At 50.7% G+C, this 27,406-nt stretch overlaps 2 protein-coding genes and 1 long non-coding RNA gene across 6 annotated transcripts in view; 1 reads left to right on the top strand and 2 right to left on the bottom strand.

Annotated features, from left to right (window-relative positions):
- LOC310663219 overlaps window positions 1-27,406 on the top strand; it is a 171,064-nt gene that overhangs the window by 108,119 nt on the left and 35,539 nt on the right. Inside the window, exon 2 of one of the 2 annotated variants that reach the window (XR_014504394.1) lies at window positions 22,073-23,602. This is a non-coding gene — a long non-coding RNA (uncharacterized lncRNA). The remainder of the gene's footprint in view (window positions 1-22,072; window positions 23,603-27,406) is intronic. The other variant, XR_014504395.1, reaches the window with a different exon arrangement.
- On the bottom strand, window positions 4,710-9,723 carry LOC310663076 (2-acylglycerol O-acyltransferase 3-like). The gene is made up of 7 exons (XM_083410672.1): window positions 9,624-9,723; window positions 9,201-9,308; window positions 7,893-7,963; window positions 7,474-7,678; window positions 6,729-6,900; window positions 5,514-5,716; window positions 4,710-4,990 (listed from the first exon to the last, which is right to left on the bottom strand). Exons 1-7 carry the CDS (start codon window positions 9,688-9,690, stop codon window positions 4,836-4,838), a joined length of 981 nt encoding a protein of 326 aa, XP_083266798.1. The 5' UTR covers window positions 9,691-9,723; the 3' UTR covers window positions 4,710-4,835.
- LOC310663075 (2-acylglycerol O-acyltransferase 3-like) overlaps window positions 4,710-27,406 on the bottom strand; it is a 29,713-nt gene continuing 7,016 nt past the window's right edge. Inside the window, exons 6-9 of one of the 3 annotated variants that reach the window (XR_014504357.1) lie at window positions 26,832-27,003; window positions 21,608-21,810; window positions 20,840-21,066; window positions 4,710-4,767 (exon numbers count right to left, since the gene is read on the bottom strand). Coding sequence is in view for 1 of the 3 variants with exons in the window: in XM_083410671.1 (XP_083266797.1) it covers window positions 20,912-21,066; window positions 21,608-21,810; window positions 26,832-27,003 (530 nt within the window). In the remaining 2 variants the exon portion in view is untranslated. Of the gene's footprint in view, window positions 4,768-19,303; window positions 19,708-20,756; window positions 21,067-21,607; window positions 21,811-26,831; window positions 27,004-27,406 lie in introns of those variants that run through there. The other 2 variants (XR_014504358.1, XM_083410671.1) reach the window with 2 other exon arrangements.

Genomic DNA, 27,406 nt, shown 5'->3' with positions numbered 1-27,406 from the left:
TAGACCCATTTCAGCGCCCTCTGCTGCCTTGTGCGTGCATCGCGGGTGGGGTGGTTAGGGGCTCCTCACGGGGTCTCTGCCATGGGAGCATATTCACCCAGTGCTTTTCCAGCTGCACTGGCTCCCGGTGGAGTACAGGGTCAGATTTAAGGTGCTGCTTTTGACCTTTAAAGCCCTTCACGGCCTAGGACCCTCGTACCTACGGGACCGCCTCTCCCGGTCTGCCCAGCAGAGGAACCTAAGGTCCACAAATGACATTTTGGAGGTCCCAGGTCGCAAGGAGGTTAGATTGGTCTCAGCTAGGGCCAGGGCCTTTTCAGTACTGGCCCCGACTTGGTGGAACGCTCTGTCCCAAGAGACCAGGGCCTTGCAGGACTTGACATCTTTCCGCAGGGCCTGCAAGACAGAGCTGTTCTGCGTGGCCTTTGGTTTGGACTCAGTCTGAACCTTATGTTTCCCTCCCCTTATGGTTTTGATCTATGGGCTGCTTTTAAAATGAGACTGCATTTTAAATTGCATTTTAAGCTGTGTTTTAAATTGGTTTCCCCCACCCTGTTATGTTTTTACTGTAATTTTACTGGTGTTAGCCGCCCTGAGCCCGGCTCTGGCTGGGGAGGGTGGGGTATAAATAAAATTTATTCTTATTGTTATAATTAAGGTGCAAGCTCGGAAGGTGATTGCTTCGGGGCATGCACAGAGTGCACACGACGTGCACGGGTGGGCAAGATGCTAAACCACAGACCAGCTCCCCCATGCCCTTTCGCCCTGAGGCTCCTGGCACACCCCTCACCCCGTTGCCCACCCATATTTACGTCCCCACCAACGCAGAGCTTTTTCCCTTGCAAGACTTGACCTCACGCCACCCGCGACCCTGCAAGGAATATTCCCGCAAACTCCACACCCCGAAAGGCTTCGTTTTAGTTGTGGCACAAAGGCAGGTGGAAACCAGGGTTCCACCAGCTTTCTTACCCTGCGCCTTTCCCACGGCAAATATCTAAACCCCGTGCAGAAAGGAAAAGGTCAAATTGCTCTGACTTCTCCGTGGTTTCCTTTCTACGGAACAGCCTTAGGCGAAAGTATAAAGGTAGCAGAATTTCTGAGAGGTGCTATGAAACTATGTCGCTATAAAGACACTGTTTAACCTTATTGCCTTAGAATATCGTTTTATAAGCAGACTCCAGTTTTATGCCTTGACTTATATACTTTTGTGGACTCTCTGCATGCCAGTTAAGTAGATTGATTGATTGATTGATTGATTGACTGATTGATTATTGGAAACGGTGTGTACAGACGGGGATGGGGGGGCAAAGACTCCCGCGTGTCTCCCCCATCACAACCTTGTGTCCCCTGATGCTGCTTCGGGTCAGGATCGGGTCCATCTAGGTGATGAGGAGTTGCTGGGAGGCCGGGAGGCCGCAGGATTCTTTATGGGCGTCAAAGAGCTCCTTCAGGGCCTCGACGTAGAGAGCGTGGAAGCTGTTCACCTCGTCCTCGGTGGGGCGCGGGCGGAGCGGGACCGGGATAGGCTTCCCCACTGCAGGAGGGAGAGGAAGGGGGTGGTTTGGAGGGGTCTGCTGTAACCATTGCACCCCCTGCATCTCCCAAGACCTCACTCCCACCTCAGCGGCCTTCTCACCCTGGACTTGGGTTTCAGGGTTGGCCTAAGTGCAGGAATGGAGGGGACCCCAAGGGTCATCCAGCCCAACCCCTTGATTAATGGCCAACCAACCTCTGCTTAGAAACCTCCAAGGAAGGGGAGAAGGAAGTCGGTGTGTGGGTGTGTGTGTGTACAGGGCCTTGCAGAGCCAGGCAGATAATGTGCCCCTTCCCTTTTTTTTACCCTGGGGATAACTGAAGTCTTTTAAATAAGTATATAAATAATTTTCACTAACGTTATGCTGACAAATAATTTTATTTCAAGGCTTGAACCGTATCTGCATCTAAAGACAAAATGGAAAAGATAGATATACAATAGTGCTTTTTATAAATACGTAGGGAAAAGGATTGTTTTAAGTATTTACATTTAAAAATGCTTTCCTAGCGATTGTGAATATGGTGACCGAGCCCCCCTTTGGAATCGGAGCCCCGGGCCAAGTGGCCCATATGCCCCCCCCCCCCCTGTCTGGGCCTGTGTGGGCGCGCAATCGCAGCTCCCTCCATAGCAAGCCCCATAAAACGAGGCGGCTCCTTTGATTCCTGCCTCGCAGGGGGGTTGGGCTAGATGACCCTCGGGGGGGCCCTTCCAACTCCACGGGTCTCCCGTTCAGTTGCAGGGGGCTTGGTGCAGGCAGCGCGAGAGAGAGAGGCGCGCCCGAAGCTGCCGCTTTGCCCGAGACTGGAGTTGGCGGCTCTTTGCAAGCAGGTGGGTGGGTCGGGGGTGCAGACGCGAGGCTAAGGAAGGGATGGGGAGCTTGGTGGGTCCTTGCCCAGCACCGTGATGGGGGCGGCATGGGGCACGATCCACCAGCAGTAGCTGGAGAAGATGAAGCGCACCTGGCGGCTGCGGACGAAGCTGCTGTCGCGGACGCGGAGACGCGGGTAAATGTGGTTCTCCCCGAAGGCGTAAACGGGCGCCAGGTCAGCCCTGCGCGGAGGGAAAGGGAGAAGGAAACAGAGTCGCTTGTCGCGAGTGGAAATGTTGCCCTGCCTGGGGCTGGGGCTGCCTCTGCCGCCTCCCTCCCTGACCAGCCTCCTGGGGTGGGGGGAGTTGGGGGACAGCAGGGTCTTTGCAACGGGGCTCCAGCCAAGAGCTGCACCTGCAGATGTGTCCAGCACAAGTGACCTCTGACCTGCGCCCCAAAGCCCACCTGCTCCCCTTCAGCCCATCCCTCCTGGGGAGGGAAGCAGCAGTTGGGGTGACTTGTCGCAAGTAATAATAATAATAATAATAATAATTTATTTATACCCCGCCCATCTGGCTGAGTTTCCCCCCGCTCTGGGCGGCTTCCAACAGAATATTAAAATACAATAACATATTAAACATTAAAAGCTTCCCTGAACAAAATGTTGTCGTGCCAGCGGCTCCAGCGCAGATGTCTCCCTCTGCCGCCTGCACTTTGGTCCCCAGGTGAGTCTGCGATAAGGAGGCTGCTGTCAGGCAGGTGAGGCAAGGGGTACCTGGCTGAGCTCTCCTCCGAAAGGAGACAAGGCGTGTCATTTCATTCCCGGTCTCTTTTCACCCGGGCTCTCCTCCGGGGAGCTTAAGAAGGTCGAAGTTAGCATCTCCCGCGTGCCCCCTGCCCCTGCCCTACAGAATAGCATCTTGCATTAAGTCGGAGTGTGGGGCCCACTAAGGAAGACTGATGAAATTCTGATGAAATTCAGAACAGCAGAAATTAATTTGCACGCCTATTCAAACCCATTCCGGCTGGCTGAGTGTGTGTATGATTAGCCCAGTGTCCCCATGGAAGCTCAGGGTTTCGGCCCAGGTCAACCTCCCCCCTTGTGGGGGGAGGCCCCATTGCCCTCTGCCAACCTTGCCCCAGCCTTTGTGGCTCCCACAGTTCCTGTTCCCAGTGCCAGTGCAGGGCGCTGATGGGAGTTGTAGTCCAAAAATTCCGGAGGGCGCCGGCTTGGGGAACAGTGGTCTCTGTAACCTGCCGGAGCACATCTCCGGTTTCTCCGGCGCGGGGCGCACTGCAACCAAGGATACCCAGATTTCAAGTCACCTTGGCAACCATGAAAGGACCATCGGGCTGAATAGTTGCTTTTTGCTTGTATTTATTTCTCTGACCGGCAGGGGGACCTCTGGAGATAACTTGCTCACTTCAACCAGCAATACCCAGATTTCCATTCCTCGAGGAACCAAAGCTATTCTTCACGACAACAGGGTGCAAGCTGGGGGTTGCCTCAGGGCATGCACAGAGGGCACACGATGTGTGTACGTCTACGGGTGAGCAAACGGGAATGCTGAACCGTGGGCCCTCTCTCCCATCCCCCTTTGGCCTGAGACTCCTGGCACCCCCTGCCCTGCCTCCACCCGACCCAGGCATGTCCTGAGTTGCTCCTGCAGTCAGAGAAGGGTCCTCGAGCCCCTTGGGAAAACAGATCCCCAAGACCAGCTCCCCCTCCCTCTTTTTCCCGGCCCATAAGAGCAGGGCTTCTTGAGAGTCCCATGGACTGCAAGAAGATCAAATGCATCCATTCTGAAGGAAATCAGCCCTGAGTGCTCACTGGAAGGACAGATCCTGAAGCTGAGGCTCCAAGACTTTGGCCACCTCATGAGAAGAGAAGACTCCCTGGAAAAGACCCTGATGTTGGGAAGGATGGAGGGCACAAGGAGAAGGGGAGGACGGAGGACGAGATGGTGGGACAGTGTTCTCGAAGCTACAAACATGAGTCTGACCAAACTGCGGGAGGCAGTGGAAGACAGGAGGGCCTGGCGTGCTCTGGTCCAGGGGGTCACGAGCAGGCGGACACGACTAAACGACTAAAGAACAAGAAGAAGAGCAGGGCCCCCGTTTTCAAAGTAAGAGCTGGGCCTGCATGTCCGATTGATCTTTTCTCTTGCAGGCAGGCAAGCTCCTGGCCGATCACCCGGAGGGCATGTGGGCAGCCCCCTCAAGCCAGCACCACGGCCTGCTTCTCTTGCTGCCGCGCTCTGCAAACCTCGTCTTAATAATGCACGTGTGAATGAGACAATCAGCCTTGGGCTCCGCAGGGAGGCACAAAAAGGGAGTTCGGGCACCAAGGACCCAAGATCAGACATGAGGCACGGCGCCTTTTATTGGAAATGGTGTGTACAGATGGGGATGGGGGGGGCAAAGACTCCCGCGTGTCTCCCCCATCACAACCTTGTGTCCTCTGATGCTGCTTCGGGTCAAGTCTGGGTCGGTCTAGGTGATGAGGAGCTGCTGGGAGGCCGGGAGGCCGCAGGATTCTTTATGGGCGTCAAAGAGCTCCTTCAGGGCCTTGACGTAGAGAGCGTGGAAGCTGTTCACCTCGTCCTCGGTGGGGCGCGGGCGGAGCGGGACCGGGATAGGCTTCCCCACTACAAGAGGGAGAAGAAGCATGGACGGTTGGGGGGTCTGCTCTGCCTCTCGCCCCCACCCATGGCAGCCAGGGCCTCCCCACCCCAGCAGCTTTGCACCCTGGCTTGGGTTTCAGGGGTGGCTTAAGTGCAGGAATGGAGGGGACCCCAAGGGTCATCCAGCCCAACCCCTTGATTAGTGGCCAACCAACCTTTGCTTAGAAACCTCCAAGGATGAGGAGAAGGAAGTGTGTGTGTGTGTGTGTGTGTGCAATCTCCGCTCCCTCCATAGCAAGCCCCATAAAACGAGCCTGTTCATTTGATTCCTGCAGAGGGGTTGGGCTCGATGACCCTTGGGGTTCCCATTCAACTCCACAGGTCTCCGATTCAGTTCTAGGAGGGGGCGAAAGGGAGATGCACCAGAACCTGCCGCATTGTACGATGCTGAAGAGTTTGTGGCTCTTTGCAAGCAGGTTGGTGAGTTGGGATTTTGGGGTGCAGGGAGAAAGCTAAGGAAGGGACGGGGAGCCTGGTTGGTCCTTACCCACCACCGTGAGGGGGGCAGCTATGGGCTGGATCCCCCAGGAGCTGCTGGAGAAGAGGCCCCTCCCGCTGAAGAGACAAGGGGCGAAGCCGATGAGCTGCTTGAAACCGAGCTGGAAGCGGCGAGCGAAGCTGCCCTCGGGGAAGCGGATCTGTCGGTAAATGTCGTTCTCCCCGAAGGTGTAAACGGGCACCAGGTCAGCCCTGCAAGGAGGAAGAGGAGGAAGAAGGAATGCCGGGTCAGGGAGAGCCTTTAATCCAACCAAGAACCTCGCGAGGGAGGCTAGGCTGGTGGAAGGCAGGGACCTTAGCCCATGGAATTCACGCCTGTTATACATTAAGAGAAAACTGTCTTAAAATGCTGTACAGGTGGTATTTAATGGCAAATAAACTGGCCAAGATTTATAAAAATGTGTCAAGTAAATGCTAGAAATAGATAGACGGGTCTTTCTTCCATATGTGGTGGAGACCTAGGAAAGCGAAAGGCTTTTGGGGAACGATATATAATGAAATGGAGAAAATGTTTAAGTGGTCTATTCCCAAAAGACCAGGAGCTTTTCTTATGGGCATAATAGGGAGAGATGTAGGATAGAAGATGACTAAACTATTTATTTTTGTGACAACAGCAGCTAGAATATTATATTCACAGAAATTACAATATCTGTTATAATATAATAAATAATAATAATTGGGGGGAAAGCGAAGGTCCCAGCGAAGGAGGAGTGGCTTTTGAAGGAAATGGACTAGGCAGAAATGGGAAAGCTCACAGCAAAATTAAGAGATCAGAATGATGAACTTTTTACAGAAGGACGGAGGGCGTTTGTGGATTACTTAAAAAATATTACAGTCAAATGAAATCACGAAAACGATTCAAGATAAAAGCAGAAGAAGAAAAATGACAAAATAATTGTATTTTTTTTTGTAATAGATAAAGATACAACACAGTAGAAAAGGTTTAAGTAAAAACACAGTGGGGTGGAGAGTCCACTTATGGAACAGTGGAATTATTTGTTATAAAGGTTACTGTGAAAATGTATGAAAGATGTAATAAAAAATTACACAGCAAGGAAGGGCAGGGACCTTCCGTCCTCGCAATTGCTTCATTGGGGCAAAATCCACCAGGAAGCACTGCCATGCTCACTAGGCCCGAGATATTGCTGACCTGCACCCCAACCCCCCCCCCCCAGACATCCCCTTGCCCCCTTGGTGCACCTACCCGTGTTGCAGCGCCAGGCGCACGAAGCCCTTCCTCCCCCGAAGGCGGACGCGCTGCTCTCCGGGGGCGCTGTCCAGGGACTCGGAGGCGCCCCCCACCACGATGGCCACCGCGTGCCCGGGGGGGCCACTCAGGAGGAAGTCCAGGGACCTTTTGTTGACCGGGACACCCCCTGGAAGTGGGAGGAAGCAAAGGTTCACTGCTTTTCAGGGGGTCGGACTAGAGGACCCTCACGATTCTCCTCCAACTCTGAAATTCTGTGAGTATTAAAGGGCAGAAGGGTCGCTGGCAAAGGATCGGCGCGTCTGGAAGCGGTTGAAGGGTGGATGGCAGCTAACCGATTGAGCATGAATCCTGACCAGACAGAAGTACTGTTTTGGGGAAACAGGGGGCGGGCAGGTGTGGGGGACTCCCTGGTCCTGAATGGGGTAACTGTGCCCCCGAAGGACCAGGTGCGCAACCTGGGAGTCATTCTGGACTCACCGCTGTCCATGGAGGCGCAGGTTAATTCTGTGTATTATTTGCGCAACCAAACACCCCTTTTCTTTCGCACAGGAGCAAAGAATGGGAGGAAGAACAGGCATTCTTGCTGGGGAATTCTATTCCCAGGGGCACTGGGAGGGCATTCCTGAGACTGGGGTGGTTCCTCCCATTGGATGGGCCAGGCAGGTTCTTGAAGATGGTCCTCAGGGGAGGGGCCACCCCACTTCCCCACCCTCACCATTCCTCGCCCCGTTGGCCTCACCTAAGCTCATCAGGTAGTCCCGGTAGACGGGAATGCGGAACAGCCCTGCCAGGGCGGCCAGGCTGGGGCGGAGGCCCGGGAAGGCGCGGGGGAAGCCGGTGGCCTCGGTGCAGAAGGCGGAAAAGGCCCCCGCGCAGATGATCCCGTGGGGGTGGGAGCCCAGGACGTAGTTCCGCGTCGGGGGCAGTTCGGCCGTTTTCACCAGCTGCAAGGCAAGAGGGGCAAGTCCTTTGGCATTTGGACCCCCACCTGAATGTCATATTCAGAGGTGTGCCCCGCTTTCCATTGGTGGGCATGCGCAGATTCCATGGCCAGCGGCCTTTGACAGCCACCACCTCCTCCTTGTCCGTGATCTGGTCTCCAGGGGTTCCAGAGAACCTGGGCATCCTTCAGGAGCCCTGCCTGCCCCCTTCTCATACCTTGATGGGGAAATAATCCCGGTGGAGCTCCCAGACTCTCCAGCGCCTCATCCAGTCACAGCGGCGCCCACCTGCGAAGACAAGGGTTCAGAGAATTGTGGGGTTGGAAGGGGACCCCCAGGAGTCATCCAGCCCAACCCCCTGCAATGCAGGAATCGCAGCTGAGGAATCCCTGGCAGGTGACCACCCGACCTCTGCTTAAAAACCTCCACAGTAGGAGAGCCTACCACCTTCCGAGGGAGTCCGCTCCACTGAGGAATAGCCCTAACCCTCAAAAAGTACTTCTTGATGTGGAGTCGGAATCTCCTTTCTTGCCATGTGAAGTCGTGGGTTCAGATCCTGCCCTCTGGAGCCGCAGGAGACCTGCCAGCTCCACCCTCCACGTGACAGCCCTTTGGTGGTCCGGTTTGTACACCGCTTGGTCACGGAGACATTTTTGTATTTCAAATACTTGATATATTATTATTATTATTATTATTATTATTATTATTATTATTATTATTTGTGTTGGAAGCCACCCAGAGTGGCTGGGGCAGCCCAGCCAGATGGGCAGGGTATAAATAAAATAATTATTAATTAATTAATTAATAATGAGGAGCAAGATGATTAATTAATTAATTAATTAATTAATAATGAGGAGCAAGATGATCCTTGGGGCCCCTTCCAACTCTGATTCTATGTTATATTTTGGGGAGGGTTCTTTTGTTTCGTGTCAATTACAGGATTCTGTGTGTTTTTTATAGTAAAATTTAATAAATAATTATAAATACAGTGGCACCTCGGGTTAAGAACTTAATTCGTTCCGGAGGTCCGTTCTTAACCTGAAACTGTTCTTAACCTGAAGCACCACTTTAGCTTAATGGGGCCTCCCGCTGCTGCCGCTGCACGATTTCTGTTCTCATCCTGAAGCAAAGTTCTTAACCTAAGGTACTAATTTCTGGGTTAGCGGAGCCTGTAACCTGAAGCGTCTGTAACCCGAGGTACCACTGTACATAAGTAAATGCAGCTGATTTTTCTGCCCTGCAAACAGAGAGAGAGAGAGAAGAAATGCCGTCTGCCATTGTGTTGTGTTCCATTTTATTGGAAGCTGTCTTGCAAAATAGATAACATGTAAATAGCAGTGAGGAAAACAGGTCTGGGATGGTTGCAAGCTGCCCCAGGGGAAGGGGGTGAGCTGGAGGAAGAGGGGCAGGGCGAGGCAGCAGCTCCAGCTATGTGGGTCTGGGTGTGGGGCTCAGCACCCTTCTCAGACAAGGAGAGGCGCCTTTCACCTGGCCTCTGGGTAGGGTTGGGGGGAATCGAACTCACCTCTCTCTGTTGTATCCCAGTCGTAGATCCACCAGGCAAAATACAGGACACTGATAGACCAGTAGGAGGTGAAGAGCAGGTAGACCAGGAGAACGGAGAAGAAGGCACCTGGGGGGGGGGAGAGGCCAGAGGCAGGTGAGGGGGCTGCCGGCCCTCCATGGTTGAAAGCTCCCTGGGTTGTGGGGAGGTGTCTGAAGGGGTCCATCTAGGGCAGGCTTCCTCAACCTTGGCCCTCCAGGCCCCACGAGGAGGAGGAGGCACAGCTGTCAACGTTTCCCTTTTTTTAAGGGAAATTCCCTTATTCCGAATAGGATTCCTCGCAAGAAAAGGGAAAAGTTGACAGCTGTGGGAGGAGGCCAAGCTGCCCCTCTTCCCTGAGCACCCCCTGCCCCTCCCACCCACCCACCCCAGCTCCCAACTTACCAAAGAAGAGGTAGCTGAGGACCCACTGGAAGACGCTAAGGGCCTCCAGGTGCTTCTGCAGAGCCATCTTCTGACCCTGGGTCTCAGGAAGAGGAAGAGATCCTGAGGAGACAATCCACGGGGGGGGGGAGTTGTGGGGGGATGTGCAGCAGGACTCCAGCCAGGAGGGGCCCCGGCCTTGGCAGAAGGGAGAAGACGCAGGTGTGTTCAGCACAGGTGGCCTCTGACCTGCATCCCAAAGCCCAGCTGCTCCCCTTCAGCCGTGCCCTCGGGAGGGGGGCAGCGTGTGGGGCAGGAGGGGGAGGAAAGAGGCTCACTTGCCCAGGAGAAGACGTTGTTGTCCTATCTGTGGCTGCAATGCACAAGTCTCTCTCTGCCACCTGCACTTTGGTCCCCAGGTGAGTTGGCAATAAGGACGCTGCTGTCACCCAGGTGAGGCAATGAGGCCCTAGCTGATCTCTCCTCCGGGCTCCAGGAAACTTAAAAAGTCAAGCCCAGCGGCTCCCAAACTCTGTGTGCCCAGAGGCACCTTCAGAGTCATTTATTTTGACCCCCAGCCAGGGCACTAGAGCCAATCGCTCCATCCCCAGCAACCAGTAGCTGCCTTCCTGGCCCTCGGCTCCTTCCCCTTGGCCCTCATCCCAGTTCTGCCCTGCCCTCTTGGCCCACGAGACAAAGGTTGGGGTGCCAGGATCGATTGGCCTGCCTGCCCGCCTCCCTTCTCCAAGCTGCCTCAGGCGGAGACCTTTGCCCATCTACCTTGTGCCTGGCAGCGGCATCAGTGCCTCCCCAGGGAGGAATTCCCTGCCTCGCCCGGAGATGCTGCCCTGGGGGCTTGGCAGCTGGGCCCTTCTGCATGCCAGGTAGGTGCCCCAATCTGCTACGGTCCTTGGGAAGCCAGAAACCCAGGGGGAGGGCTGGCTGGGCAGGTTTATGGGCCCCTAGATGACAGTGGGGCTGGAGAACCTTTGAGGGCCCGTTCCAACTCTACAATTATGCTGTTCTATTATTCGTTCTGTCAGTGCAAGCATGTCTGTGTGTCCTCCTGCATGTTATTCTGGGGGTTCCCCTGACATCCTGGAGTGGATTTTTTTTGGGAGGGGGGGTCCCATTATGCCAGCAGGAGTCCCTACACTGGCTTCTGCTAGCACTCCAGATTAGCTGAATCCAGGTTGGCACCTGTCTGTCTCGGGAGACAATGGAGGAGGCCGCCTTTGAGGGTGTTAACGGAGAAATCCAAGGGCTCCCTTGGACAAAAAACAAGGACCCCAGCCCGGAATGCAAAACAGCAGCCAGTAGGCTTGGTCTTGATTGAAGACTGTCGCCACAGGACTCCCACCTGCCACCAGGTGGAACAAGATGGAAGCCCCGAACAAAAGAGAACCCAAACTTTTATTTAGCTGCTAATCCCCATGTTAACCCCCCCCCAAACTACATCACAGTTACATCATGAAAGGGGAGGTCTGGTGGCCGTAATCTGAGCATCCTGGACCCTGCCCCATGGTTCTCCTTGCCCTCCACCAAACACCCATCAAGTGTAAGAAAAGAGATCTTTACATTTCCCTGTTTCCCAGCCAAGTGAATCCCACCCTTTTGTCTTCATCTGAGTTCGTTATTTCTGGAATGGCTACCTGTCTGGCACTCAGGTATCAGGATGCCAGGGATTAGCCCTCAGGCAGAGGGGCTCCTGAGGATCTGAGCTTTACTATAGGAATTTCTGACCTTTTCCCAGTGAGCCAGTACAGAGATCCATTGATCAGTGAATTCTTACATTTGGTATCGTGCAGCAGAGGCCCTTTGAATAGGCAGGAAGAAACTGTGATGAAGTGTTTTGTGGGGACAAGTCACAAAAGTGATTGCGCTGATTTTGGTAGTGGGCTGCATGTGCATGCTATCTGCTGGAGGGGCAAACACCCTCCAACCTGTACATAAATTCCTGCAACAAGGGTTAGGTCAAACCCTTGGAAGTTCACAGCTCCTGCTGTGGCTGCAGAGACCGATGCAGGAGAGAGATGTTTTGTTGCAGCCGGGGCAGGTGAAGGCGTCTAGTTGTGCTGCGCTTTTTCTCTCTGCTCCCCAAAGCAGTCATTCCTCCTCTGGTCTGTCTGTCTGTCTCCAGGCACCACAGCTGCCGGCAAGGGACTTGCACCCGTCAGGGTTGAGATGACTGCCAGCCGTCATGGTCACGTTAGCAGACATCTTTGTAATTCAGAGTTGGTCCCGTTCCATCGTGATAATGATTAATAAATTAATCTCCTTCCGTGCACATGGTTCAAGGAGATGCACAAAATGCAGCTCAGAACCATTTTAAAAAGAGATGGTTTTTTAAAACACTACAATGTTGACAGAGCACAGAGCGGCAGAGACCATGACGCTCACTGGAGAGTCATAAAACAGAAGAGTTGGAAGGGACCCGAAGGGTCATCTGGCCCAACCTCTTTGGTTGGCAACTGTCCACCGGAGAGACAATGGAGTGTGCTTCCCGGGGTGAAGTGAAACAACTGTGTTAGCAGCACCAAAGTGGCCTCTCTGGGGCGCAAGCCTGGGAAGTGTGCCTGGAGATCCAAGACCCCCCCCCTAGCTTTGCTGAAATGCAGTTAATGCAGCTTTGGTGACACAGTAGCTCTAGGGAAGAAAGAGTGCCTCTGAGCAGGTGAAGAGTCCTCTGAGGATCCGCAGTTGCAGCTGCCTACCTTTCAAAGGGACCCAGCGCAGCTCTTCCTGATGGCCTTTAGGTGCCCCTGGAAGAAACACAGAGTGAGAAATCACTGGGATTTCTGAAGCAGCCTGTGGGTGGGGGTGTTGGGTGCTGTTCAAAGGTTGCTCCCTCCTCCTCCTCCGTCTCCTGCCAGGCAGGGCAGTGAGGTCCAAGCTGACCTGACCCTGGAGGGGGCAAAGGTAGAAATTTCACGCAAACCTTTTGCTGGTAATGCCATTTTTTCCTGCCTCAGGGCAGGGCAGCCTCTCCTTATTTTTGAGGGGGGGTGCCCTCCGTGGAGCCTGGAAGGGGCCCACCACCCAGCCTTGCTCTTTTTAGCCAGATCTCAGTGGAAGGCCCTCCCTCCACATGGAATTGTGAAATTATAGCTTTGGGAGGGAGCCCTGGGGAGATGTAGTCCAACCCCACTCCCCTCCCCAAACCAGCTGCACACGAACATAAGTTCAACCCCCTATACTGTTAACAGAGAAATCTGAGGGCTCCCTTGGACAAAAATCAAGGACCCCAGCCAGGAATACCAGAGCAAAACAGCAGCCAGTCGGCTTGGTCTTGATTGAAGACTGTCGCGACAGGACTCCCACCTGCCACCAGGTGGAACAAGATGGATGCCCCAAACAAAAGAGAACCCAAACTTTTAGTAGCTGCCAATCCCCATGTTACACCCCCAAACTACATCACTCATACATCACAAAAGGGGAGGTCTGGTGGCAGGAATCTGAACATCCTGGACCCTGCCCCATGGTTCCCCTTGCCCTCCACCAAACACCCATCAAGTGTAACAAAAAAGATATTTACATTTCCCTGTTTCCCAGCCTAGTTAATCCCACCCTTTTGTCTTCATCTGGGTTTGTTGTTTCTGGAATGGCTACCTGTCTGGCACTCAGGTATCAGCTTGCAGGGCAGCAGCTGAAGAAGGAGCAAAAGGGGTTTCTTTGTGGCTGATTAGCTGCTCTCCCTGTGCAAAGGTCAGAGGGGGCAGGGTTTCTGTTTCTGTTGAGTCAGGTGATTAGCTGTGGGAGGAGCTTATCAGAGCTTGCAGGGCAGCAGCTGAAGAAGGAGCCAAAAGGGTTTTCTCGTGTGTGTGTTTCTTTGTGGCTGATTAGCTGCTCTCCAGCACGCGCAGTTTGATCCATCTTTTAGATTTAGGGGAGCTAGTCTCAAACGTTCGTTGGGGGAGACCTAGGGTTTTTTGGGGGGGTTATTTGTCCTGTCTTCACGCTTTTTAAGATGGAGGACCACTGTAGCCACCCCCAACGACACGTTTTCAAGATGGAGGGTGAGGGAACAGCTGCAGTCGCCTGCGGTTCCTGCGCAATGTTTGCCATCTTGCCAAAGGTTGCAGGCAGCTTTACCTGCAGCAATTGTATGTTGATTGCCCTCCTAAAAGACAAAGTCCAGCAACTGGAGGAACGTGTAGCTACGCTCCAAAGAATTAGAGAGCTGGAGCTCTTCTTGGAAGCAGCGGAGCACACCATCTCCACCAAGGAGGAGACAGGGGACTCCCCTGAGAAGGAGGCTAGTTCACCAACACAGGTGCCAGATATATGGAGAAACGTGACTCAAAGATGTAGGAGGCCCAGGGTTCGCTCTGATTGTCTAGAAATACACAATCGCTTTGAAGTCCTCTCCCCTAGCATGGAAGACGAAGAGCAGACTCCATTTGAGGATCTCTCCCTCATTACAGTCGATCAGGTATATGAAGACGAGCAGCAAAGTCAGTCCTCAGGGAATGTGCAGGCGACCTTGGAACGGACCGCTCACGGAAGAACCCCGACCAAACCTAAGAGGAGGCGTGTAGTGGTGATAGGGGATTCCCTACTGAGGGGAACAGAAGCAGTGATCTGTGGGCCTGACAAGATGTCTCGGGAATTGTGCTGTCTCCCCGGGGCTAAGATCCAAGATGTAACTGAACGACTGCCAGGAATCATAAAACCCACTGACAAATACCCCTTCCTCTTGGTTCATGTGGGAACCAATGACACTGCAAGCAATAGCCTCCAGAAGATCAAAAAAGACTACGAGGCTCTGGGCAGGATCACTAGGCGCGAGTGATCATGCTCTTCTGAAGTTTACTATACAGCGGAAAGGAGCAGCCAAGCATACTAGGACTCAATTTCTTGACTTTAAGAAAGCCGACTTCATAAAACTTAGGGAAGTGCTGGGTGAGATCCCATGGACAGTAATACTAAAAGGAAAGGGAGTTCATGATGGCTGGGAGTTTGTTAAGAGGTAGATAGTAAAAGCACAACGTCAGGCAATACCAATGAGACGGAAACATGGAAGGTGCCTAAAGAAGCCAGGGTGGCTATCTAAAGAACTTTTAACTGAGTTAAGATTTAAAAAGGATGTGTACAAAAAATGGAAAAGAGGGGAAACCACCGAAGAGGAATTGTAACAAATAGCCAGCACATGTAGACACAAAGTCAGAAAAGCTAAAGCACAGAATGAACTCAGGCTTGCTAGAGAGGTTAAAAGCAACAAAAAAGGCTTTTATGGGTATGTTCGTAGCAAAAGGGAGAACAAAGAAACAGTGGGGTCACTCAGAGGAGAAGATGGTGAAATGCAAACAGGGGACACAGAAAGGGCTGAACTCCTCAATGCCTTCTTTGCCTCAGTCTTCTCCGATAAAGAAAACAATGCCCGACCTGAAGAATTTGGAGCAAATGATTCAGTAGAGAAAACACAGCCCAGAATAACTAAGGAAATAGTACAAGAATACTTGGCTAGTTTAGATGTATTCAAGTCTCCAGGACCAGATGAACTGCATCCAAGAGTATTAAAAGAACTGGCAGATGTGATCTCAGAACCACTGGCAATCATCTTTGAGAATTCCTGGAGAACAGGCGAAGTCCCAGCAGACTGGAGGAGGGCAAATGTTGTCCCTATTTTCAAAAAGGGGAAAAGAGAGGACCCAAATAATTACCGCCCAGTCAGTCTGACATCAATACCAGGGAAGATTCTGGAGCAGATCATTAAGCAAACAATCTGTGAGCACCTAGAAAGGAATGCTGTGATCACCAATAGTCAGCATGGATTTCTGAAAAATAAGTCATGTCAGACGAACCTGATCTCATTTTTTGAACGGAATTACAAGCCTGGTAGATGAAGGGAACGCAGTGGATGTAGCCTACCTTGATTTCAGCAAGGCATTCGACAAGGTGCCCCATGATATTCTTGTAATGAAGCTGGTAAAATGCGGTCTTGACTATGCTACCACTCAGTGGATTTGTAACTGGCTGACTGACCGGACCCAAAGGGTGCTCATCAATGGTTCCTCTTCATCCTGGAGAAGAGTGACTAGTGGGGTGCCACAGGGTTCTGTCTTGGGCCCAGTCTTATTCAACATCTTTATCAACGACTTGGATGATGGACTCAAGGGCATCCTGATCAAATTTGCAGATGACACCAAACTGGGAGGGGTGGCTAACACCCCAGAAGACAGGATCACACTTCAAAACGACCTTGACAGATTAGAGAACGGGGCCAAAACAAACAAGATGAATTTTAACAGGGAGAAATGTAAAGTATTGCACTTGGGCAAAAAAAATGAGAGGCACAAATACAAGATGGGTGACACCTGGCTTGAGAGCAGTACATATGAAAAGGATTTAGGAGTCTTGGTTGACCACAAACTTGACATGAGCCAACAGTGGGACGCGGCAGCTAAAAAAGCCAATGCAATTCTGGGCTGCATCAATAGGAGTATAGCATCTAGATCAAGGGAAGTAATAGTGCCACTGTATTCTGCTCTGGTCAGACCTCACCTGGAGTACTGTGTCCAGTTCTGGGCACCACAGTTCAAGAAGGACACTGACAAACTGGAACGTGTCCAGAGGAGGGCAACCAAAATGGTCAAAGGCCTGGAAACAATGCCTTATGAGGAACGGCTAAGGGAGCTGGGCATGTTTAGCCTGGAGAAGAGGAGGTTAAGGGGTGATATGATAGCCATGTTCCAATATATAAAAGGATGTCACATAGAGGAGGGAGAAAGGTTGTTTTCTGCTGCTCCAGAGAAGCGGACACCGAGCAATGGATCCAAACTACAAGAAAGAAGATTCCACCTAAACATGAGGAAGAACTTCCTGACAGTAAGAGCTGTTCAACAGTGGAATTTGCTGCCAAGGAGTGTGGTGGAGTCTCCTTCTTTGGAGGTCTTTAAGCAGAGGCTTGACAACCATATGTCCGGAGTGCTCTGATGGTGTTTCCTGCTTGGCAGGGGGTTGGACTCGATGGCCCTTGTGGTCTCTTCCAACTCTAGGATTTTATGATTCTATCAGGAGGCCAGGAATTATCACTCAGGCAGAGGGGCTGCTGAGTAGCTGAGCACTATATGACTTTCTGAAGTTTTCCCAGTGAGCCAGTACATAGATCCATTTATCAGTGATTTCTTACATTTGGTATCGTGCAGCAAAGGCCCTTTGAATAGAAAGGAAGAAACTGTTGAAGTGTTTTGTGGGGACAAGTCACAAAAGTCACAAAAGCGATTGTGCTGATTTTGGTAGTGGGCTGCATGTGCATGATATCTGCTGGAGGTGCAACCCCCCCCCCCAACCTATACATAAATTCCTGCAACAATACATAGACAGGTGCATTCACAACATTCTGCCAAAATAAGGTGAGAAACCTCCAATCTCCTTGTAACCTGAAAACTGACCAATCAGGAGCCACTTCGTTTGGCAGCCGCCCAATCAGAAACAGCGCTGGCAGCCCCTTAAACTTCAAATCCCCTTAATGGACAATGGCCTTCATAAGAAGACCTGCATAAATAGCAGAGAAACGCTGCAGCGATCAGAAAAACCCTCTGCAAAGAGCAGGTCAACATCTCACCCATCAAAGAGCAGGGCTTAAAACGGAACCATTAAATCATAGAACTGTAGATGTGGAAGGGACCACGAGGGTCATCTAGTCCAACCCGGTGCAACCCGGGAATCTTTTGCTTTACAGAAAAGCTCAAGATACACGTTGATCTACCCACACTTAGTTGCTATCTGAGAAATGTAGAAAATAACAGGATATATTTACACGAATTCTTCAAACTTAGGCGACCCTTTAAAAATTAGCTGATGAAGGTGAATACATCGAAACAGGGTCTCTGATCCATAATTGTCTTCTGACTTCTGCTCAATGATTGAAACTAAGATCTTCACGTCGAATCTGACTATGGACTAACGTGAACTTTTCTCTACTCATAAACTCTTATCTCTAATTCTGTAACGAATTATTGTGTTATACATATCCTTATGAGTTTGAGTTTGTAATCTTTGTTCCAGTTCGTAATCTCTATTTGAGTTTGTAATCCTTGTCAGAATACTTACTTTTGAATGGTTTAGTTTTTGTTACTATTGACTGTTGATTTGTGAGTAGGGACCACTCCGACTACTGAAACTTATACTGGCCAGAGTTCTTGGTGTGCTTTTTACTTGGTATTTTTAATAACAAGAACTCCAACTTATTTAACGTCGTCCTCTACCGACTGAGCTTCCCCAGGTTTGTGGAAATCATCAGTTAAGTCAATAAAACCCTATTGTATGAATGGAAAACAATGGAAAAACACTGTAAATATCCAAGCAAACTGTTTTATTTTGTACAGGAGGGTAAAACAAGAAATACAAAAGCATAAATAAAGTGTTTCTGAGCCGCAGTGCTGGGCAGAGCAGGGGTGGCCATGATCCCAGAAGCAGAAGAGCACCTACTTGGACCTTTTCCTCTCAGCTGTCAATGGGCCACCAGACCTGATAAAGGACAGACAGAAAAATAATACTGTATAAGTACCTCTTGATAGTTTTATTGCTTTCTTGTTCGGCGCCCAGCCACACTCCCCCGGGAGCCTCTGCAGGTCGTAAAGCAATTAGCAGTAAGTTGCACAGCGGTCGTGTGTTTGAAAGATTATTTTATATTATTTTATTTTATAATAATTATATTATTTTAAAGCTAGGTAACTTCCCTGAGCTGTCAAGTTGAAAAGATACATTCAGGCATAATATCTGTAATATTTAACTTTAAAGATGTGCCCCCCCATAATTTCCGTAACAGCCCCCATTTTCCGAGTAAGAGCTAGGCCTGCATGTCCAAATGATCTTTTCTCTTGCAGACAGGCAAGCTCCTAGCTGCTCACCCAGAGGGCATGTGGGCAGCCCCCTCAAGCCAGCGCCATGGATCCAGGGCCTGTCAGGAGATTGGCCTACACCAGAGTAGGACCCTGGCAGAGAAACATGCCCGACTGGCATGTTCTCTCCCTCCTGATCGATCGTTCAGGAGCTTCAAAAGCTTTATTCAGCCTGGACCGATGCCAGCCGACACCAGCACACTTAGGGATCTGCAGAGTATGCACATCATGCGTAACAGAACTCAGCATTTTGGCTGTTGTTGTTGTTTAGTCGTTCAGTCGTGTCCGACTCTTCGTGACCCCATGGACCAGAGCACGCCAGGCACTTCTGTCTTCCACTGCCACCCGCAGTTTGGTCAGATTCATGTTTGTAGCTTCGAGAACACTGTCTCTTGCCATCTCATTTTTGACCACATCCAACTTACCCAGGTTCATGGTTCTTACATTCCAGGTGCCTATGCAATATTTTTCTTTACAGCATTGGACTTTCCTTTCGCTTCCATGCATATCCGCAACTGAGCGTCCTTTCGGCTTTGGCCCAGCCGCTTCATCAGCTCTGGATCTACTTGTACTTGTCCTCCGCTCTTCCCCAGTAGCATGTGGGACGCCTTCCGACCTGAGGGGCTCATCTTCCAGCGTCATAACTTTTATATACCTGTTGTCTTTGTCCATGGAGTTTTCTTGGCAGGGATACTGGAGTGGCTTGCCGATTCCTACTCCAGGTGGATCACGTTTGGTCAAAACTCTCCACTATGACCTGTTCATCTTGGGTGCCCTGCTCGGCATAGTTCATAGCTTCTCTGAGTTCTTCAAGCCCCTTCGCCACGGCAAGGCAGTGATCCATGAAGATTAGCATTTTGGCTAATCTACTTTATTTACATATAAACACACACGGAGCACTGCAACATGGCTCCCCCTCTCTCTAGCATCAGACAGCAAAGAGGAAGAACAAAGGACAATAGTCCCACTTCACGGAACACAGGAACACAAACATCCTGTCTCCGTCACTTCCCACTCTGAGGAGTCAAAACATACACCGTCATGTAAAAGACAACAATCCCATGACTGCAGTCATGGAGCAGGTATTCTAACAGGGCCACGGCCTGCTTCTCTGGCTGCCGGGCCCTGCAGACCTTGCCTTCATAATGCACGTGTGAATGAGACAACCAGCCTTGGGCTCCGCTGGCGAGCACAAAAAGGGGGGTTCGGGCACCAAGGACCCAAAATCAGACATTAGGCACGGCGCCTTTTATTGGAAATGGTGTTGTTACGGTAAAATCTGGGTGCGAGGCTGCTCTGGCACCCAGCTCGCCGGACTAAGTCCGCGGGTCCCTGCGGAGGAAAATGAGCTCAGCCTGAGACAGGAGCAAGCTGCAGAAGATCCATGTTTATTGCGCAACAGGTTCAAGGCAAGATTGAACAGCGAGAAAGGGGTGACATGAACTTTTGAAACTTCCCTCCATGTCCCAGAATACAGTGCAAAATGCATCACAGTTACATCATTAATACATTAAGAAGAGGTTGGGTTACACAGATTACATCATGAATACATTAAGAAGAGGTTGGGTTTCACAGGATTAACATATGGAGGAGGGAGGGGGGAGTATGCAGAGCTGGAGATATGCGCAGATAAGCACATCCTGAGTACCTGATGAAAAGACAATGGTCCATGTATGCATAGTCTGCCACCTGGCATTGCCCGGAGGAAAGGCTTGGCAGAGTGATTTGACAGGATTAGGGTCTTCCTGAGAGTACGTGACACCTCACTTGAGGGATTATGGAGGACAGGGGAGGTGTCATGGAGTCCTAGAGAAAATGAGTCGATTGGCACCAAAAGCAAGAAAATCGGTGTTGCGGTTGATTTTATATGAATTTTAAAAGATTTTAGCCCATTTTATATTGACAATTGAAGTCGGAAACAAAATGGATACATTGTAGCAAGATTTGACAGTTTTATGAGTTCACAAGTTTCGATTCCATTGTTCTCCCAGCGGGGAGCCATCAGCAGCTTGTCAAGAGGTTAAATGAGGCGTGCAGGGCTAGCTGAGCTAGCTCTGCAAGGCGAATGCATGGTTCTGATTGGGTAGAACGCAGCCATTGAAAGGAATAGGGAATACAGCTTCGTACGGTCTACCCATAGTAAAAATAGAGCAGGAAAGAGCCATAAGAATTTGAGCTTATTTCGCCCATGTAGGAAAGGGAAAAGGCACTTTATTTATGGGGCTTGGGGTAGAGTGTGGTGCTTGTGCAACGATGTGGGGGCTGAGGGGTGCATGTGGGGCTGGGTGCCCTTGAGGTCATCGGACCCTCTGGCGACCGGCGGAAAGGTGAAGAAGACATGCCCCCCCCTTCCGTATCAGTGTGTACAGATGGGGATGGGGGGGCAAAGACTCCCGTGTGTCTCCCCCCATCACAACCTTGTGTCCCCTGCTGCTGCTTCGGGTCAAGTCTGGGTCCCTCAGTCTAGGTGATGAGGAGCTGCTGGGAGGCCGGGAGGCCGCAGGATTCTTTATGGGCGTCAAAGAGCTCCTTCAGGGCCTCGACGTAGAGAGCGTGGAAGCTGTTCACCTCGTCCTCCGTGGGGCGCGGGCGGAGCGGGACCGGGATAGGCTTCCCCACTGCAGGAAGGAGAGGAAGCATGGATAGTTGGGGGGTCTGCTCTGCCCCTCGCCCCCACCCCATGGCAGCCAGGGCCTCCCCACCCCAGCAGCTTTGCACCCTGGGCTTGGGATTCAGGTGTGGGTTAAGTGCAGGAACCCACAGGACCTCTGAGGGTCATCCAGCCCAACCCTCTGTAATGCAGGAATCCCTGAATGGTGGCCAACCAACCTCTGCTTAGTAACCTCCAAGGATGAGGAGAAGGAAGTGTGTGTGTGTGTGTGTGCGTGCAATCTCCACTCCCTCCATAGCAAGCCCCATAAAACGAGCCTGCTCATTTTATTCCTGGGGTTGGGCTCGATGACCCTTGGGGTTCCCATTCAACTCCACAGGTCTCCGATTCAGTTCTAGGAGGGGGCGAAAGGGAGATGCACCAGAACCTGCCGCATTGTACGATGCTGAAGAGTTTGTGGCTCTTTGCAAGCAGGTTGGTGAGTCGGGGGGAATTTTGGGTGCAAGGCGAAGGCTAAGGAAGGAACGGGGAGCCTTGTAGGTCCTTACCCACCACCGTGATGGGGGCAGCCATGGGCTGGAGCCCCCAAGAGGTGCTGGAGAAGAGGCCCCTCCCGCTGAAGAGACAAGGGGAGAAGCCAATGAGCTGCTTGAAACCGAGCTGGAAGCGGTGAGCGAAGCTGCCCTCGGGGAAGCGGATCTGTCGGTAAATGTCGTTCTCCCCAAAGGAGTAAACGGGCACCAGGTCAGCCCTGCGAGGAGGAAGAGGAGAATTTACTTTCTGTTTTGTGAGAGGGAGAGACAGCATGTCGCCACGCTCTCCTGGGTCGTTGATTTATTTTGCTGCTGTACAATAAATCGCTTCTTAGAAGAAGAAGAAGAGTTTGGATTTGATATCCCGCCTTTCACTCCCTTTAAGGGGTCTCAAAGCGGCTAACATTCTCCTTTCCCTTCCTCCCCCACAACAAACACTCTGTGAGGTGAGTGGGGCTGAGAGACTGTGACTGGCCCAAGGTCACCCAGCAGTTGCACCCAATCTGGTTGCCCGGGGCAATGGCCTTGGTCCAACATCACATCATTTGGCGGTTTCCATGGCAACGGTGAAGGACAGCGACCAGAGCAATGTACAGTGCTGGGTGATCGACAGTGGAGCCAGTCATCATCTGCTGCCATCTGGTGACCAAATGCGGAAGTGCAGAGCCGTTTCTGAAGGAGAAACAGTCACTCTTGCCGATGGTTCCAAGAGACAGCTGACAACTGTTGGCTCTGTTTTTGTACCTTTTTTGCAGGCTGAACTGGAAGTATTCGTGGTCCTAGGGATGAAATGCTGTCTATGGTCTGTGTCTTCTCTAGTTAGAGATGGGTTTAAGGTTTGCTTTGAGAATAATGTATGCTCTAGTTCCAGGGGTGGGAACCAGTTGGTCAGTGTTGAATGTCAGAACAGGCTATTCTGGAAACGTCTCAAGCAGGGAAGGGTAGCACTGGGTCAGCACAGGCACAGTGTGCAAATGTTCCCACTCACTATATGTGTCATCATTTGTGGCACAGGAGGATGTCTCACTGCAATTGGGGATATGTGAGAAAAACACCAGGGTGCACTGAGGGGTGCAAAATGAAGTCATGTGCCAAGTTCCTGAATTGCAGAGCATGCAAGAAGGCAAAGGTAAAAGCATGCAGTTATCCTAGGTCTGACAGGGTAACCAAGAAACCTTTTGAGTTGGTTCATGTAGATATTTGTGGCCCTATGCTCGTGGCAAGTCTGGGCGGCGCTAAATATGTTTTAACCTTGACAGATGATTACTCCAGAAACAGCTGGGCGATACCTCTGAAGGACAAGGGTGAAGCTGCCACCATGCTGAGGGAGTGGGTCACTGCAGCGGAACTCCAATTCTCACTGAGGGTTTCCAGTTTCCAATCAGACCGCGGTGGGGAGTTCACTGGGTCTGCGTTGCAGAATTACTTTCGCCAGAAAGGGATACGTCACAGGTTAACGGTTCTGCGCTCACCACAGGAAAATGGGGTGGCAGAAAGGCGGAACAGAACGCTCCAGGAAGCGGTGGAAGCGATGCTTTTTGACTCAGGCTTACCACACCGCTTCTGGGCGGAAGCTTGGAAAATGGCGAATTTCACTCTGAATGGTCCCTCCAACTGTTTCCTACACACACGCTATCTGTTCTACTCTGCTGAAGCCGGGAGGAGCAGCGTGGCGCATCAGAAGAGTGCTGGATGCCAAAGCACTCAGCTGTTCACAGTCGAAACAGACGTTCAGCAGAACAGGTTATGGCTCATAACTCACAGATGGAATGTCGGGTCAGGGAGAGCATTTAATCCAACCAAGAACCTTGCGAGGTAGGCTAGGCTGTGGGAAGTCAGGGACCTTAGCATATGGAATCCACGGCCTGTTATACATTAAGAGAAAACTTAATTGGGAAAAAGCGAAGGTCCCAACGAAGGAGGAGTGGCTTTTGAAAGACATGGACTAGGCAGAAATAGCAAAGCTCACAGCAAAATTAAGAGATCAGAATGATGAACTTTTTACAGAAGGTTGGAGGCCGTTTGTGGATTACTTAAAAAATATTACACTCAAATGAAATCATAGAATCATAGAGTTGGAAGAGACCACAAGGGCCATTGAGTCCAACCCCCTGCCAAGCAGGAAACACCATCAGAGCCCTCCTGACATATGGTTGTCAAGCCTCTGCTTAAAGACCTCCAAAGAAGGAGACTCCACCACACTCCTTGGCAGCAAATTCCACTGTCGAACAGCTCTTACTGTCAGGAAGTTCTTCCTAATGTTTAGGTGGAATCTTCTTTCTTGTAGTTTGGATCCATTGCTCCGTGTCCGCTTCTCTGGAGCAGCAGAAAACAACCTTTCTCCCTCCTCTAGGTGACATCCTTTTATATATTTGAACATGGCTATCATATCACCCCTTAACCTCCTCTTCTCCAGGCTAAACATGCCCAGCTCCCTTAGCCGTTCCTCATAAGGCGTCGTTTCCAGGCCTTTGACCATTTGGGTTGCCCTCCTCTGGACACGTTCCAGTTTGTCAGTGTCCTTCTTGAACTGTGGTGCCCAGAACTGGACACCGCACTCCAGGTGAGGTCTGACCAGAGCAGAATACAGTGGCACTATTACTTCCCTTGATCTAGATGCTATACTCCTATTGATGCAGCCCAGAATTGCATTGGCTTTTTTAGCTGCCGCATCACACTGTTGGCTCATGTCAAGATTGTGGTCAACCAAGACTCCTAGATCCTTTTCACATGTACTGCTCTCAAGCCAGGTGTCACCCATCTTGTATTTGTGCCTCTAATTTTTTTTGCCCAAGTGCAATACTTTACATTTCTCCCTGTTAAAATTCATCTTGTTTGTTTTGGCCCAGTTCTCTAATCTGTCAAGGTGGTTTTGAAGTGTGATCCTGTCCTCTGGGGTGTTAGCCACCCCTCCCAGTTTGGTGTCATCTGCAAATTTGATCAGGATGCCCTTGAGTCCATCATCCAAGTCGTTGATAAAGATGTTGAATAAGACCGGGCCCAAGACAGAACCCTGTGGCACCCCACTAGTCACTCTTCTCCGGGATGAAGAGGAACCATTGATGAGCACCCTTTGGGTTCGGTCAGTCAGCCAGTTACAAATCCACTGAGTGGCAGCATAGTCAAGTCCGCATTTTACCAGCTTCTTTACAAGAATATCATGGGGCACCTTGTCGAATGCCTTGCTGAAATCAAGGTAGGCTACATCCACTGCGTTCCTTTCATCTACCAGGCTTGTAATTCTGTCAAAAAACGAGATCAGGTTAGTCTGACATGACTTATTTTTCAGAAATCCATGCTGACTATTGGTGATCACAGCATTCCTTTCTAGGTGCTCACAGACTGTTTGCTTAATGATCTGCTCCAGAATCTTCCCTGGTATTGATGTCAGACTGACTGGGCGGTAATTATTTGGGTCCTCTCTTTCCCCCTTTTTGAAAATAGGGACAACATTTGCCCTCCTCCAGTCTGCCGGGACTTCGCCTGTTCTCCAGGAATTCTCAAAGATGACTGCCAGTGGTTCTGAGATGACATCTGCCAGTTCTTTTAATACTCTTGGATGCAGTTCATCTGGCCCTGGAGACTTGAATACATCTAAACTAGCCAAGTATTCTTGTACTATCTCCTTAGTTATTCTGGGCTGTGTTTCCTCTACTGAATCATTTGCTCCAAATTCTTCAGGTCGGGCATTGTTTTCCTTATCGGAGAAGACTGAGGCAAAGAAGGCATTGAGGAGTTCAGCCCTTTCTGTGTCCCCTGTTTGCATTTCACCATCTTCTCCTCTGAGTGACCCCACTGTTTCTTTGTTCTTCCTTTTGCTACGAACATACCCATAAAAGCCTTTTTTGTTGCTTTTAACCTCTCTAGCAAGCCTGAGTTCATTCTGTGCTTTAGCTTTTCTGACTTTGTGTCTACACGTGCTGGCTATTTGTTTGAATTCCTCTTTGGTGGTTTCCCCCCTTTTCCATTTTTTGTACACATCCTTTTTTAATCTTAACTCAGTTAAAAGTTCTTTAGATAGCCACCCTGGCTTCTTTAGGCACCTTCCATGTTTCTGTCTCATTGGTATTGCCTGAAGTTGTGCTTTTACTATCTCCCTCTTAACAAACTCCCAGCCATCATGAACTCCCTTTCCTTTTAGTATTACTGTCCATGGGATCTCACCCAGCACTTCCCTAAGTTTTATGAAGTCGGCTTTCTTAAAGTCAAGAAATTGAGTCCTAGTATGCTTGGCTGCTCCTTTCCGCTGTATAGTAAACTTCAGAAGAGCATGATCACTTGCGCCTAATGATCCTTCCACTTCTACCCCACTAACCAGGTCATCAACATTGGTTAGGACCAGATCTAAAATGGCTGTTCCTCTTGTTGCTTCTCCCACTTTCTGGACAATGAAGTTGTCTGCAAGGCCAGTGAGGAATCTGTTTGACCTTATGCTCTTGGCTGAGTTTGACATCCAACAAATATCCGGGTAATTGAAGTCCCCCATTACTACTATCTCCCTTCCTTTTGCATGCTTGGCCATCTGTTCCAGGAAGGCATCATCTATGTCCTCCGTTTGGCTTGGGGATCTATAGATCTCTGTTATTCTTCTCTCCCTTAATTTTGACCCAAATGCTCTCACTTTGGCTTTGAGGTTCTAAATCTTGGATCTCTTCACAGGTATACACATCCCTGATATATAACGCCACTCCTCCTCCTTTCTTGTCTGGTCTGTTTCTCTGAAATAGATTGTATCCCTCCATTTTTACATTCCAATCGTGGGACTTATCCCACCAGGTTTCAGTGATGCCTATTATGTCATATTTGGTTTGCTGTACCAAGAGCTCAAGCTCATCTTGTTTATTTCCCATGCTTTGCGCATTAGTGTACAGACATTGAAGTCCATTAATCGCGGACAGGATTTGAGATAAAAGCAGCAGAAGAAAAATGACAAAATAATTGTACTAATTTTTTTGTAATAGATGAAGATACAGCACAGCTTTGAGTAAAAACACTGTGTAGGTGGGAAGCCAACTTATGGAACAGCGGAATTATTTGTTATAAAGGTTACTGTGAAAATGTATGAAAAATGTAATGATAAATTATACAGCAAGGAAGGACAGGGACCTTCTGTTCTCGCAATTGCTTCATTGGGGCAAAATCCACCAGGAAGCACTGCCATGCTCACGCAGCCCGAGATATTGCTGACCTGCGCCCAACCCCCCCCCCAGACATCCCCTTGCCCCCTCGGTGCCCCTACCCGTGTTGCAGCGCCAGGCGCACGAAGCCCTTCCTCCCCTGAAGGTGGACGCGATGCTCTCCGGGGGCGCTGTCCAGCGACTCGGAGGCGCCCCCCACCACAATGACCACCGCGTGCCCGGGGGGGCCACTCAGGAGGAAGTCCAGGGAGCTTTTGTTGACTGGGACCATCCCTGGAAGTGGGAGAAAGCAAAGGTGCTTGTGGGTGTGAAACATTTCCAGGGGTTCCCTGCTTTGCAGGGGGTTGGACTGGAGGACCCTCACGATTCTCCTCTAACTCTGAAATTATGTGAGTCTATTAAAGCACAAAAGGGTCGCTGGCAAAGGATCAGCGTGTCTGGAAGTGGCTGGAGGAGAGACGGTGGCTATCAGATTGAGGTTGAATCCTGACATGACAGAAGTACTGTTTTGGGGGGCAAAGGGGGCGGGCAGGTGTGGGGGACTCCTTGGTCCTGAATGGGACAACTGTGGCCCCGAAGGACCAGGTGCGCAGCCTGGGAATCATTTTGGACTCACAGGTGTCCCTGGAGGCGCAGGTCAATTCTGTGTCCAGGGCGGCTTTCTACCAGCTCCATC

This window comes from Podarcis tiliguerta (assembly GCF_965153285.1).
Source record: "Podarcis tiliguerta genome assembly, chromosome: 13".
NCBI lineage: Eukaryota > Metazoa > Chordata > Lepidosauria > Squamata > Lacertidae > Podarcis > Podarcis tiliguerta.
This window is presented reverse-complemented; position numbering and strand designations above follow the sequence as displayed.